The following is a 14769-nucleotide window of genomic DNA, read 5'->3' as shown; positions in this document are numbered from 1 at the left end:
ACTTCAATTTCCCTACCTGCTTGCCAACCAAATTTCCAGTCTTTCTTGCTGATTACAAAATTTGAAAAAGCCACCTGCTATTTCTTAAACCAAATCTTCCTATCCTATGTTTCAAAGGTAGACGCATAGAATCTGGACTATTAAAGAAAGCAGCAGTGGTAACTATTATTTAGTAAACCTACCATCAAAAATTAAAATGTGAAATATCAAACAACATCAACTATAAATTTCTGTTTTAATACTCCCCAAATATTGTTCACTTTAAGTATAACTAAACTTAATGAATAATTCCTAAGCACCTAGTATATGCCAAACATCACAGGCCCTAAGAATGGGACAGAAAAAAAGAAATAGTGGTTAACAAGGCAGCCTAGTGAGAATACAAAAAAATGAGGCAAATAACTACACAAGGCAGTTAGATTTTGCTAAGCACTATTAAGAAAATAAGCAGGGCACCATAATGGCAAATAACAGGGAAGACTTCATAAAATAGGTTGGTTACGAAGGCCTCTCTGAGGAAGTGGCCTCTGAGACAGGTAGGAAGCCTGCCATGTGAAAAGCTAGACACAGGTGGAAAGGACACAATAATGAGATTCACAGGGCTACTTTGGATACTGCTCCTCAAAGGAGGCCAATACCATTGGATTCTAAAATCCAAGTCCTAAAAGCCAAAGTCATTCCATCAAGAGTCCCAGGTGAGGAGGTCCAGACTGTATAGCTCTCTAATAGTCTGGCTCAATCCAAGATTAGAGTATTCAAATTTCTGACCATAAAGTACCAAAGGAATGCATTATACTCTCACCTCCAATCTGTTCTAGGCATGTGTGAGGAGTGGGCTGTTATCAGGAGCATGGAAGGGGAGGTAACACTCCTCTGCCAAGTCTCTGAAAATATTTGACAACTGGACACCAATGAATTCAAGGATATACTGTCTGTCAAGCACCAGAGAGCAGATGTCATGGTGCTGACACAAAGACTCCAAAGACAAGCAGGTGAGGGCACAGGTAAGAGGCCATCCCTCGGACAGGATTATGACTTTTCCACCTGCACTCAGCACAGAGAAAAAAGCCATCAGATTCTAGACGGAAGAGTAGGAATGAATTGATTCAAGATAAAAGGCTCTGGAATCAGACACCTGGCCATCTTGGCCCTGCAATTCACTAGCCGGTGACGGGAAGCAAATTACTTAATTTTTCCAAGTCTTAAGTGTCCTCATCTATAAAATGAGGTGAAGAATTATTCCAATCTCCCAGAGTCATTTGAGAATTAAATACACCACCTCACAGTGTAAGCATAGTGTCTGGCATACAGCACTGGATAGATGATAGCTATTTTTATTATTAAACTGAAAATATCATTTAAATGCATGCTATGTCTACCATAGCCACTAAAATCACAACTCAATAATCCACCCACAGTTTTTAACTTTAAGCAAGATAATTTGCTCTTTATCCTATAGGTTACAGATAGGGAACAAATTAAGTCCCTTCAACAGATCTGACTTGACTTGTTTTCTAGAAAGGACTCTTGGCTGCAGAGTAGAAGAGTAACTACGAGGTGGTGCAAAACCAGGGCAAGAAACACAGTGGATCTGAAGGATCTCAGTTCCCAATGCGAAGGCTCCAAAGAACACTTCGTGTGGACCCAAAACTTTTAAACGAAGGATAGTTGCCTTTTGTATCCCAAAAGGGTTATACACACATGCAGGTAAAAGAAGACAACTGAACTTCAAGATGCAAAAAATTAGTACAGTTCCAGTGAATACAAACACTCTACAGTTATGTGCTTTCTGGAGATTCAGAAAGTGAGGGAATAAGTTGAATTGTTTGGTAAGATGTTAAGTTTCTGCCTTCCTGCATCGCCTTTATATACTGGCTTGTGTGTACATGATGCTGTTTTTCTTTTTCTTCTTGTTTTCAGTATGTTAAAAAGTAACAGTACAAATGCTATAGTTAATATTAAAAAGGATCCAAATATTTCAAAAAATTAACTTTTATAAACAAGTTCTATAATGAAAGAAAACAGTATCTTGACACATAAAAGTTTTGTTAAACAAGAGTTAAAAAATTTTTAAACCAGGGGCGGCCCGGTGGCTCAGGCAGTTGGAGCTCCATGCTCCTAACTCCGAAGGCTGCTGGTTCGATTCCCACATGGGCCAGTGGGCTCTCAATCACAAGGTGGCCAGTTCAATTCCTCAAGTCCCGCAAGGGATGGTGGGCTCTGCCCCCTGCAACTAACATTGAACACGGCACCTTGGACTGAGCTGCCGCTGAGCTCCCGAATGGCTCAGTTGGTTGGAGCGTGTCCTCTCAACCACAAGGTTGCTGGTTCAACTCCCACAAGGGATGGTGGGCTGTGCCCCTGGAACTAGCAACGGCAACTGGACCTGGAGCTGAGCTGTGCCCTCCACAACTAAGACTGAAAGGACAACAACTTGACTTGGAAAAAAAAAAAAAGTCCTGGAAATACACACTGTTCCCCAATAAAGTCCTGTTCCCCTTCCCTAATAAAAAAAAAATTTTTTAATCAGAAAGTGTTTAAGATTAAACTCTTTCAAATGTTCAGACAAAAAAATCAACCTGTACAATCCTCATAATAAAATGTGCCCTTGTACACATGCACTGGGTACTTTGAAAATGATAAATTTTTAAAGTTTGAGTGATAGAGGCAACACTTAAAGGCTTTGTGAATCTTTTTCCTTATAAGTATATTTCCAGTAAAACATTTTACCATTTTATCTGACTGCACATTTAGATTTTTGTTTTTCCTGAAAAGGGGGTTTTACATTAAGTTATTTTTAATGTTAAAAAATATGTTTAGAGAAGTTTAACTTCCTGCGTGACTTCAGTCATACATCAAACATGATTTAATCAGGAAATTCTAAAATTTTAGAATGAAATAGCACGTGTAGACTTACACTTGTATGTTCAATTAGGGCAAAACTCAAAGAGCGAGTCACAGAACTTACATCGAAGTTCTCTAAGAAGATAAACAATATGATTTATCTCCAAACTTTACCAATAAACTTTCTCAAATGTCAGTGAAACGAATCACTGAAATTACGTTTCTCATTTATTAACAAAATACTGACAGTCATTTTAGACTATCAACTTGAATGTTTTGTATTATATACACCCAAATCTGATTCACTAATAAGCAGGTTCTTGCAAAAAGATAACAGATAATGAAAATACGTGCATTCCAATGCAACCAATCCATAACACATCCCTCCCTTAATTGTCTAAAACAATTAGGAATCGCGGCATAAAACCCTTTCCTCTTCATAAAACCCTGAGGTGAAAGGTTATTAAAGTAAAAACTAGAATGACAATTCTTCTCATTTCTGTATTAGACTATAGCTATAGGTTTTAAAATTTTTATAAAGAAATGTAGCAACTTGTAAAGCTGCTCTGTACAGATTTAACAAAACATTCCCAGACCAAGTTAGCCAAAAAGGGCCTAGAATGGCTCTATAAAAACAATGTCCTTTGAACACGTGCTAGTGTCGAGATGAGTGCCATGTGCCAGCTCTACTACTGTCTCTTCTGTTATCATAGTCTGGCTCCAGCCATCGTGATTCCTAACTTCATAGAAGTCACCTCTGCTTCCCCTTGTAATATGGTCAGACCCATGATCAGTGTAATGCTATTCACGGTTATAATGTCTATCTGCTATGTATCGACGAGAATTCTGTCTGACTTGATGCTGTGATAAGGTGTATCTTGGGGCCACTGGGAGCTCGAAGACTGGTTAAACGTATGATTATGTGACTGACCTGATGGAGAAAATCCTGACTGACTGAGACGTGGAGAACCGTATTTCCCACTACATGACATCTGTCTCAAAACATTGTTCATCACTGCTTGTCTCTGAAAATTTTCTGGAGAAGAGAAAGATCTCTGAGTTACTTGTGTTGATGGAATCATGTTATCCACAGTCCTTTCATACCTGCTGGAGATGTGGAAGTGGGGCTTGAATTTCCAACATGATGATGGGAATATGACAAACTAACATCCTATTGAGGCACAGCTACTTCCTGACCTAAACTGAATTTTGATGGGCCTTCCAAAAAGGTTGATTCCGTTAAGTAGATTCATTGCATAAGGAACAGATACTTCATGTTTGAAATTCACAAATGCAAACTGCTTTGGTTTACCATCCTTACCTTTTGGAATTTTCACTTTTATTACTGGCCGAACCTGCTGGAAAAGCTCGAAAAGGAGCTCCTCTGTCACTTTAGTTTCAAGGTTGCCCACAAAGAGAGTGCGATCCGCTTCTGCTGCTGCCCCCATCTCAGCGTGCCCCCCTCCCTAAAAAGGATGCTGTCTTTCTAAAGGACAGGACAAGCGGTCTGGCCAGCTAAACCACAAGTGCTCTGTCCAGCACCTAAACCAGCAATTCTCCACTCCAGATGACAACGATTGACTTTGTATTTACTATTTCAGACACCAAGCGCCAACAGAGAATTACAGGACCAGAATCTCTGGAGATGGGGCCTATACCATCGTTTGGAGCAAAAATTAATATAAGACCCAGTTTTATTTCAATATAAGACCGGGTTTCATATAACATAAGACCGGGTATAATATAATGTAATATAATATAATATAATACTATAAGATGGGTTCTTATATTAATTTTTGTTCCAAAAGACACATTAGAGCTGATGGTCTGGCTAGGTCTTATTTTCGGGGAAACACGGTATTCATTTTGAATAAGTATCATATTTAGAGAATTCAAACTGAAAAGGCTTAACGTTAGATACAGTAAGAAAAAAATCTTCCTCCCTCAAGCCATGTGCCTAGTCACCAGTTCCCCTCCCAAGCAAACAATGTTGTTTCTTATGTAACCACAGGTGACCCTGATGTACAGCTCTATTTGAAAAGCAATACTCTAAAACAAAACAAAATAAAAAACACTGCTGTAGACTTATGGCTCTCAAACTTTCTGGTCTCAGGACCCCTCTACATTTTTAAGATTGAGGACCCCTAAAAGTTTTTATTTATGTGGGTCACATCTATCAATATTTACTGTATTAGAAAAGTTAATTATATTAAAAATATAATTCATTTAAAAACAACAATAAAAAACCCGTTAAGTACAACTTTCACATGAAGCCTAAAACTGAAATTTCAATATACATGTTAATAGACATTTAGTGAACATTTTAATATACATTTAATATAAGTTTTAATGTACGTTTAATATACATTGATTTTCCAAAGCATATAATCAAGGGAAGATCTTGTTTTATATTTAAAGCTTCATCAAGAGTTCTTCACCATTTTGGAAAATCATGAAACCAACAATACCACTTCTGGCCCACGAATCACCAAGACAACACTCCCTTATCTGTCTGCACTGTGGCTCATAGTGCACTCAGAGGTGTTACAGATTAGGGCAATCATCTTACTTCAATACGTAGCTTCAATATGTAGTCAGAGCTAAACCTTTATGCTGAAATACTTGTCTAATGAAAACTCCTTTATTTCTTCTTTCCTCACAACTAGAATGAGGATTACGAAGTATGTAAAGGAGTGCTGCCTCTGACAGACTTGAAACACTATAACATCAAGCACATCGTTTCCAAAGACAAAAATAATGACCATTCAAAAATATAAGTAAAATGTGCTCCAGGAGAGAAGCAGGGATATGAAGAGAGAATTTTACTGTCACTGGATGGCAGTATGTGTTGCAAATCCACAGCTGTTATAAGCTGGGAAAGGTGGGAAATAATGGTTATACTAACTTTATAAAAATGTCAAGCACCATTATAATTAGGTGCTTTGCTTCTGATGGTCCCATTGAAAAATTTCAACTGTAAAATATTTTTTAAAAATACTTTATGAAAAATTGATTCACAGAAAATTCACATTAAGAGATCAAAAGTAACAAGTATCTATTACACCTCAATTTCATAATACAAAAAAGCATTAAAATTGCAAAAGCGTAAGGCCAATTGTTTGTAACATGTCATTAGAAAATGAAGTAATTAAATGTTCTATTTAGTTATCAGATAAAATACCCATTAATAAATTTTTGTTTAAATGTCAAATACTAAAGGCAGCAATGGATACTGTTCCTTCGCTCATGAAGGTAGAACAAATTAAAACAGAACAAGGCAAGCTATGACTTATAAATTCTTCAGTAAACAGTAGCATAATTTGGAACTATGAACATAATTGTTTGTTAGTCCTAACTGTCCACAACAGAGCAAAAAAAGCATTACCTTTAATGGATTTCATGATATATGTTATTCAGAGAGATCCCCTCAGGATCTCAGAGAACCTATTTACTTTTAACTTAGACATAATTCTAAATAGGGATAGGAGGGTACAGAACTCTGCTGAAGAGAATGTTTGAACCTCCTAGAAGGGGTGAAGCTAAGTAAATCAAAAGGAGCTTAAAATTAAAACACACACACAGACACACACACACTTCACTGAGAAACATCACAATGAATGGTCTGCAAAGTCCAGGTGTGACAATGGGAATGGATGTGTGGTTTATTCCTGGAGGAAAATTTAGAACCCACTGGTATAATGAAAACCCTGATCTGAATGTAATTGTGCCCTGCTCTTCCAGGACCGGTGTCTACAGGCATTCAGAATGGTCCAGAGTCTGACATACCGTCAGAGGCTGTCCTGCAATACAGCCTCTAACAAAACTGGGCTGTCCAGAACTCCTGGCAACAGAATTGTTTACCTTTATACCAAGAAGGTTGGGAAAGCACCAAAATCTGCATGTGGCTTGTGCCCAGACCGACCTCGTGGCGTTGGTGCTGTTGGAACTAAAGTTCTAATAAGGTTGTCTACAATGAAAAAACATGTCAGCAAGGCCTATGATGAATCCATGTGTGCTAAATGTGTCCATGACAGGATCAAGTGTGCTTTCCTAATCGAGGAGCAGAAAATCGTCGTGAAAGCATTGAAGGCACAAGCACAGAGTTAGAAAGCTAAATAAATAAATCTTTTTTAATAAAAACAATTAAAAGACTTTCAAAAAAGAGTGCATAACAATCTTAGCTCTCTGATTTCTCCCATGGTTAAGAACATCAAATCAGAAAGGTAACTCAGAGGGCTACAGATAACACATACAGAAGAGCCAGACACAAACACAGATGACAGCATGCCACGTCCCTGCCCACCTTAAGGTCATTGTACCCTCTCCAATGTTCACAAGGCTTTCCCTCACTCCATTACGGTCTGTTTAAATTATCCCCTCAGAGGCTTTCCCTTACCTCTTCCCTCAATATCCCCTTAAGGTTACTTTCTTTTTAATCACAGCACTTATCGCTAACATTAAACATTCACCTACTTTATCACGTCTCCTCCATTAGAATATAAGATTAGAGGAATGATTTGTCTGTGTATCTCTCCATCACCAGCGCCTAGCATTGTGCCTGGAGGGGAGGGGAAGGTGAGAGTGTCCAAAGATTTCTTAGATGAATAAAGTAACAGTGAAACTTCATCAAATGTAGCAAGAACTGTGTGAAACCAGTGTCATTTAACGGAGTACAAAAAATTTTTATCTTTTCTCCTAAGGTTATCACAACATCAAATAAATCATACACGCTAATTGTCATGAGTTATGAAAGGTCAAAATACAGCATAAATATTTTAAATGTAATTCTGTTTAAAGTCTTCCCGCAAAACTGCACAACTTCTTTTCCACATTGTGTGTGGTCCTCAAGGAGTAAGTAATCCAGTTGCTTCAATTACCCAGAAAATTCTTTCACGGTGCATCCCCATTCCCCACACCTCCCGCCAAAGCAAATATCAAGAAACGACATGGAGTGCCATTTTTCAAAAGTACCACAACGGAATGGCTTTACATACTGCGCAGGATTGGGTTTTGGTAGCAGTATTCGATATGTGACCTCTCCAGGAACAGCTTTATACCACATCCAACCCTCAGCTCTTTACAGCAGAAAAACATAGCAAGTTCAAGTCGTAAATATCCCTTCGCATCATATGCAAATCTGCTATACTTTCCTAACGGAGAAAGGAAAATGATGTGGCTCGCCACCACCTGGCATCTCCCTCCGCAGCGTCACCCTCAGCATATTGCCTGGGAACCAGTCCACCGCTCTCTCCACCCAAATCAGCGCGGAAGCCTCCTGCGGAGTCCTGTGACTTTAGGGAAGGTGGACGCGTTCGCCAGCTGATGTCCTCCCGGGCTTCACTTTCCGAACCGGAGCGCGGAGGGAGCGGTGACTCAGCTCCAGGTCCTGCCCTCCTTCCCTCCGCCCTGGGGGACCCCGACCCTCCCATCCCTCCACTCCACAGGCTGCAGCACGCCGTTGGCCGGCGGTTCCACTACCGCCGGCCTGCAGAACCTGGGGACCACCCTGCCTCGGCCCCGCCGGTCCCTGGGACGCCTCCGAGCTGCACGCGCAGAGAGCAGCCTCCAGGACACGCCTCGGATCTCGAGCTGCCCGGCCTAACCCCGCTACCTTCGCTCTTGCCCAGGATCCGGCAGCACAGGTTCTGCAGCAAGACGTTCGGCGACTTCTGGTCGGGGGTCGTCATCCTCGCCCGGGACTGCCCACGGGGACCCCGTGGACCCGCGGGCCCTAGCCCGATCGCCCCGAGCCTGGCGCGCTCAGGAGACCCCGCCGTGCCCCGTCACCCGCCCCGCGCCCTGCGGGCTCCCGCTGTCCCCAATAGGCTAAGGCCCCGCGGGCATCACTGATGACAAGGGCGCCATTTTAACGGAACCCGCCGAAACTGCGGGTCCTTCCCACAATGCCCCGCTTCTTCCGGGCGCTCGGGGCCTCCCGTGCGCTGGCCTAAGAGGTCCCGGCGCGTTCGCGCGCGTTCCCCCGATCACCGCCGCCAGGCCGTGAGAGTTCCGGCACCAAGCGCATCAGCCGCTCTCTGCACGGATTGTTCTCGGTACTCAGGTGCTCCCAGACCTCCCCAAGGGTCGGGAAGACGCAGACCCCCAAACGTCCCCGAGGGTCGGACAGCCACTGACTTGCTGTGAGAGTGCTTGGTGTCCAGTAGCACCTTTATAGTCCATCATTTTTTAAAAAACGTCATTGGTTCGAGTCACACTTTCAGTAGAAGAAGTCTTTAAAGGAATACAAGGGCTTTATGATTTTAACATTTGGTTGAGCACCGATACCTGCTACATCATCTAGTTTTTCATAAGCAGTGTGTGGCTTCTTACCATCCCCTAGCCCTATACCTCTCTCTCCTTAGATGACTATGGTCATCACTCAGTCAGATGAAGAGTAAAAGAAGGGGAAAGGCCTGGAGAGAAACAAACAGGTAATTACAAATCGTTTTAAAGACAATTAACAGCCGCTTACACTTAATGCAGGAGGAGAACTGCCCAATCTGGGAACAAATGACCCAATCCACACATCAATTGGTCTAGGTGTAGGGTCCTGGCAGCCAGCCAGGAGGTGTCCAGGCCACACAGCTACAGTCAGCCCCTTCTTTGGTTCCAACCTCCTCTGTACAACTCCCATCACAGATCTTACTCGAATACGGGCTATAGTAACAACTGCTGTACCTTCAGCCCTATGAAAAGTAGCCACTTTCTGCACTTGCTAATCTCTGAGTTCTTCACACCTGTTTCAACCACCCATGTAACTATGTTGAAATTGTTAGAGTGGTTTCTGTTTTGCAGATTGGTCCCTCATATATTGTCCTTGGTAATAGGAGTGATCCCAGGGAACAGATCCTCAGATAGGAATCCAAGATTGGGTTGTTCACGTGTCTGAACTCAAATACATTGGGGTCTTTTTGAAGATGGAATCCATGGCATGTTGGAGCACCAAAATAGCTTATGTTATGTGTGGCTGCTTGGAACAAAGCACTGGCAGATAGCAAGCAAGACCTTGGGAAATTAAGTAGCTGCTACAGTCAGATAGTTTGGCAGTAATGATGACTCCAGATACTATAGGGTAGGATGGACTGTACTGGAGTACATTCAGAAAGCTCAGGTCTTTACATTTCAAGTTATAGCCACAGAACCACGGAGCTCCTATAGCAGCCCTAAAATAAATCTCTTATTTTTATACCTGCAGAGTAGTCAGAACTGAGGTCCAGACTCTAAACCTAATTGTTCAAGATGTAAATAATGATGCAAGATGAACACACAGTCCTGCCAAAGTCTCTTATGTTAAGGGTGAGTCATTAATTGAGAAGTGGGATCCTGAGATTTCATTTGGAGACATTTGGGTAAAACATGAAATTCCAAGTCACCTGAACCTTCTTAAACAGAGTACAGAACCTCTCCTTCTCTGTATGCAATAACTGGCCTTTTCTTGATTTCCCGAAGCAATCAGAATGGCTATTCTCCTCAGCAAATAAAGCAGAATTCCAAAGGATGAAAATAATCCAAAAGAAGTGATAAAAGTGAACTGACATCTTAGGATGCTTAACCATGGAGCTGGGAGGACTGTGGGTGGAGTTGAGCCCCTTGTCAACTCTCTAGCCCTGACTGCCTGTTGAACTTTGTGGTAACTTCAGGGGGAGGGATGCTAATAAATAAAATAGCCATCTTGGAACTGGGGTCATTATTTTTCCTTCTTCAGGTGGGTAGCTGGTTGGAGGCCTATGTTGGAGGTGTGAGTTCCCACACTGCGGTGGTGGTTTTGTTTCTTTTTCCCATATAAACCGTTTTTCTTGTGGATTTATCTGGAGAGTTATTTTTGCCAGTGGACAGAAGGAATGAAAGATAGAGAAAACAAAAATCAAAGAAGACAACAGAAAACAAACTTTTTCAATGACACATATCCAACCACACTAAGAACTACAACAAATGTTAGTAAATGAAACATTCTAATTAAAAGGCAAAGATTATCAGAATGAGTATAAGAAAAGCAGGCCCTATTTACAGGTTATATATAAGACATTTTAATATAAAGATATAAATAGATTGAAAGTAAATGGAGAAAAGAGATGCCATAAAAACAATGAGTGTAATAAGTCTGGAGTCACTACATTAGCATTAGGTAGAATGGACTTCAAGACAATGAGTATTGCCAGAGATAAAGAAGGATATTTCATAATAAGAGGGTCAGCTCATTAGGAAGACACAACAATTGTAAATGTGTGTGTGCCTAATGACAGAGTTTCTAAACACATGAAGCTGGAGGGACTTCTAAAGATGGTGGGTGAAGATGTAAGCAACTCCTCTCCAGAAAAAAACAAACAAACAAACAAACAACAAACTATAAGACTAGACAAACTTGTCAAAATGAACCAAGTCAGGGCACTGGAAATCAACGAAAGATAAACCACAAATCGAGACACATTTATTTTTGAAAAAAATGATCAAGCCCCCAGTGAGAACAAAGGGTGTGTGTGGTCTTCTTGGCAGGACTGCTCCAGTCCCCACTCCACAGCTTGATCAGAGAAAACAGCAGGATACCCAGGATAGGACTGGCTGCCCAACCCATTGGCTTTGCCTCCCCAGAAAGGGCAGGTTCTATGTGGGGCAAGAGGTAAAAAGTCATGGGTCACCATTTAAGGGGGGCTTGTTAGGAAATCAATAGAGTGACACTCAGTAGGCCAAGGTTGGTGTTCCAACTTTGTGCAAGTGGCAGACTAGCCAGGATTTTAATGCTGTGAAGGTTAGTTTTGTGTGTCACCTTGGTTGTGCCACAGTACCATGTTTCCCCGAAAATAAGACCTAGCCAGACAATCAGCTGTAATGCGTCTTTTGGAACAAAAGTTAATATAAGACCCGGTCTTATATTATGTTAAATAAGACCCGGTCTTATTTTACTAAATGTTTGTTCCAAAAGACACATTAGAGCTGATTGTCTGGCTAGGTCTTATTTTTGGGGAAACACGGTACCCAGAGGTGTGGACAAACATTGTTCTAGGCATTTCTGTGAGGGTGTTTTTAGATGAGATTAACATTTAAATCAGTTGACTTTGAGTAAAGTAGAATACCCTCTCTTCTGTGGGTGGGCCTCATTCATTCAGATGAAAGCCTGAATAGAACAAAAAGACTGACCTCCCCCAAGCAAGAAGGACTTCTGCCAGCTGATGGCCTTCATACTTGAACTGCAACACTGGCTCTTCCCTGGGTCTCCAGCTGCCAACATCCCCTGCAGATTGTGGATCTACCAGCCTCCACAGTCATGTGAGCTGGTTCCTTACATCAGTCTCTTTCTCTTACCAGGTGAGTAGGTAGGTAGATAGACAAATGAGAGAGAGAGAGGGCTACATACATAGATAGATATCCTGTGGATTCTGTTTCTCTCGAGAACCCTGACTAATGCAAATGGAGAGAGCAAACAAATGGAGAGAGCAAATACCTGACAGGAAACCATGTGGGAAAGACTTGGTGGAGACTTGAGAGATTCCTAGTGAAGGAGTGAAGTCCAAGGGAGGCAATGAGAACTTTTTGAGTATATTTCCAACCCCCATAGGAATCCATCTGCAGAGGATGAAATTCTTACAAATCGTTGCTTGAGCGCTATGTTATGCAGACAGAGGACTAGGGTTTCCAGGTGGGAATTCCCACCCGTTCTCAGTTTTTTTCACTTTCCCATTCCCGGATCCCAAAGAAAGTTGGTCAGGAAATCGGGAAAATCAGCTCCTTGAACCCAGTAATACCCACACTGGGAAATAAACGTACTACTCACAATGTATCTCTTAGACACTTTTCCTATTTATTGCTAGGGTTTCCGGGCAGGAATTCCCGCCCATTCTTGGGAATTTTTTTCGCTTTTCCATTCCTGAATCCCGAAAGTTTGTCGGGAAATCGGGAAAATCGGCTCCTTGAACCCAGGTGATTGGTAGTGTCAGCCTTCACTTTGTGGAAACGATTCATCATGGAAAACAGAAAACAGTTTATATCTCGGGATTCAGGAATGGGAAAGTGAAAAAAATTCCTGAGAACGGGTGGGAATTCCTTCCTGGAAACCCTATGTAGGACCAAGCCCTAACAAACCAGGCCAAAAAATATAAAAATGAGAATTAAAAAACTGAGCAGAAACATCAGCAGTTGTTCACCATGGGGGAAAAATTACACAGTTTAAGTACACACATACACACACATACACACACACACACACAGACACACATTCAGAATTTGAAGTTGCTATACCATGCTATCTTAAATTTCTCATTTCCTACAAAAAGATTTACAAAACTTGTAAATAAACAGGAAGTATGATCCATGCTGAACAGGCCCAGATGTTGGATTTAGTAGAAAAAGACTTGGAAGCAGCTATTATGAATATGTTCAAAGGATTAAAAAAAGAAACAAGTAATGTATAGGTCACAGTTGAAAGATCAAAAAGGAAAATAGAATGAATCTAGACATTGATAAAAATGAAGTCACAAGATATCAAAATGTGTAGGATGCACCTAAAGCAGTGCATGGAGTGAAATTTATTAAAATAAGCACATATGTTGATCAGAAAAGTAGAAAGTTTTCAAGACAATGACCTCAGCTTCTAATGTAACATGTTAGGAAATGAAAAGCAAATGAAACCCAAAGTAAGTAGGAAAAAAAATAAAGATCAGAGCAGAAATCAATAAAATAGGGGTAATTTTTGAGAGAGTGAGTGAAATCCAAGATAGTTGTTTGATAATACTTTATATAACATAAACTGCTATCCAGAATGATTAGAAGAAAAAAGAGAAAAGAGAAAAATTATCAAAAACATCAATGAGAGAGGTGACATTGCTATAGGGTGTAATTATTTAAAAGCTAATTAACATTATTTAAAAGCTAATTATTAGTCCCATTTTAGATTTATAAAAAAAAAATTTGAGTAGATAGTACAGAAAGTCCCCTATACCCATCTGTCCCTGGCATGCAGTTTCCCCAGCATTAACATCTTGTATTAGTGTGGTTTATTTGTTATAATTCATGAACCAATATGGACACATTATTGTTAACAAAAATCTGTGGTTTACATTAGTCCAGTACTTCTAGGTGATGGAATATTGTGGTAAGACTATGGATTCTGTGGTCATGCACCACTGTCTCATCTTTTCCATAAAATGGGCCTCTTCCTCGGAGGCAAAGTTGCATGGGATACCCTGGTAGAGAGCCTCTACCTCTGGTTATTCTGAATCCCTCCATCCCGGTTTGAGTACCCGGCTCCTCACAAGAGTAGGGCAGGTCTGTCTCCCTTCTCCTTGATGTGGGCCAGATTTAACATTGTTTTATAATATATTCTACCTTTCATGTCATATTTGATATTGTAGGGGAAAATGCATTCAAGCTGCCTAAATTAGCAGTTTTATGATTAATGAGGTTATCAGTACCCAACTCAGTTATTATAAAGATCTGATTGATTGACTAAAACTAGTGAACAACCTTTCAAATTACAATGATTTTATAAATTGATATTCACTTTTCTATTTTGAGATCATAATGATTTATTGTTCTGACATGAAATCAACAGAAAGAAACTCCAATTACACTTTGAAAACTCATGTTTCAGGAAAATGTCGTTTAATGGTTGTAAGCAGATGGATAAATTACCTGAGAAGTCCAGAAGTCTTTTGAACCACTGTCCTTTCTGTTATCTTTTTTTTTTTGTATGTAGTGTTTCTTCTTATACTTTTTTAAAGTTAGAATTGATTTTCTAAAATTAATACTTAACAAGGCTTTACCATAAATATCACTAGGGTTGAATATTGCTGTTTCTTGTCTTTCCACATTAGCAAGCAAAAACCACTACAACCCTCTTTCCTAGAATTGTTTTTGCTTGTATTCTTTCATCTTATTACTCAGGATTACATATTTACAGTTTTTGAAGCATATTAAGTTTTTTAGTATGGT

General features: G+C 40.5%; 1 protein-coding gene and 2 pseudogenes across 1 annotated transcript in view; 1 reads left to right on the top strand and 2 right to left on the bottom strand.

Moving 5' to 3' along the window:
- TUBGCP3 (tubulin gamma complex component 3) overlaps positions 1 to 8731 on the bottom strand; it is an 85766-nt gene extending 77035 nt beyond the window's left edge. Inside the window, exon 1 of the mRNA XM_019746596.3 lies at positions 8456 to 8731. Coding sequence (XP_019602155.3) covers positions 8456 to 8531 — 76 coding nt within the window. The 5' untranslated portion in view covers positions 8532 to 8731. The remainder of the gene's footprint in view (positions 1 to 8455) is intronic.
- Positions 2625 to 4544, bottom strand: LOC109455197 (RNA-binding protein 7 pseudogene; annotated as a pseudogene).
- Positions 6511 to 7061, top strand: LOC109455198 (large ribosomal subunit protein eL34 pseudogene; annotated as a pseudogene).
- Positions 8732 to 14769: the final 6038 nt, after the last annotated feature.

The sequence above is a fragment of the Rhinolophus sinicus genome, chromosome 16 (assembly GCF_057876585.1).
Source record: "Rhinolophus sinicus isolate RSI-liver-muscle chromosome 16, RSI-T2T, whole genome shotgun sequence".
In the NCBI taxonomy this organism is placed as follows: Eukaryota; Metazoa; Chordata; class Mammalia; order Chiroptera; family Rhinolophidae; genus Rhinolophus; species Rhinolophus sinicus.
This window is presented reverse-complemented; position numbering and strand designations above follow the sequence as displayed.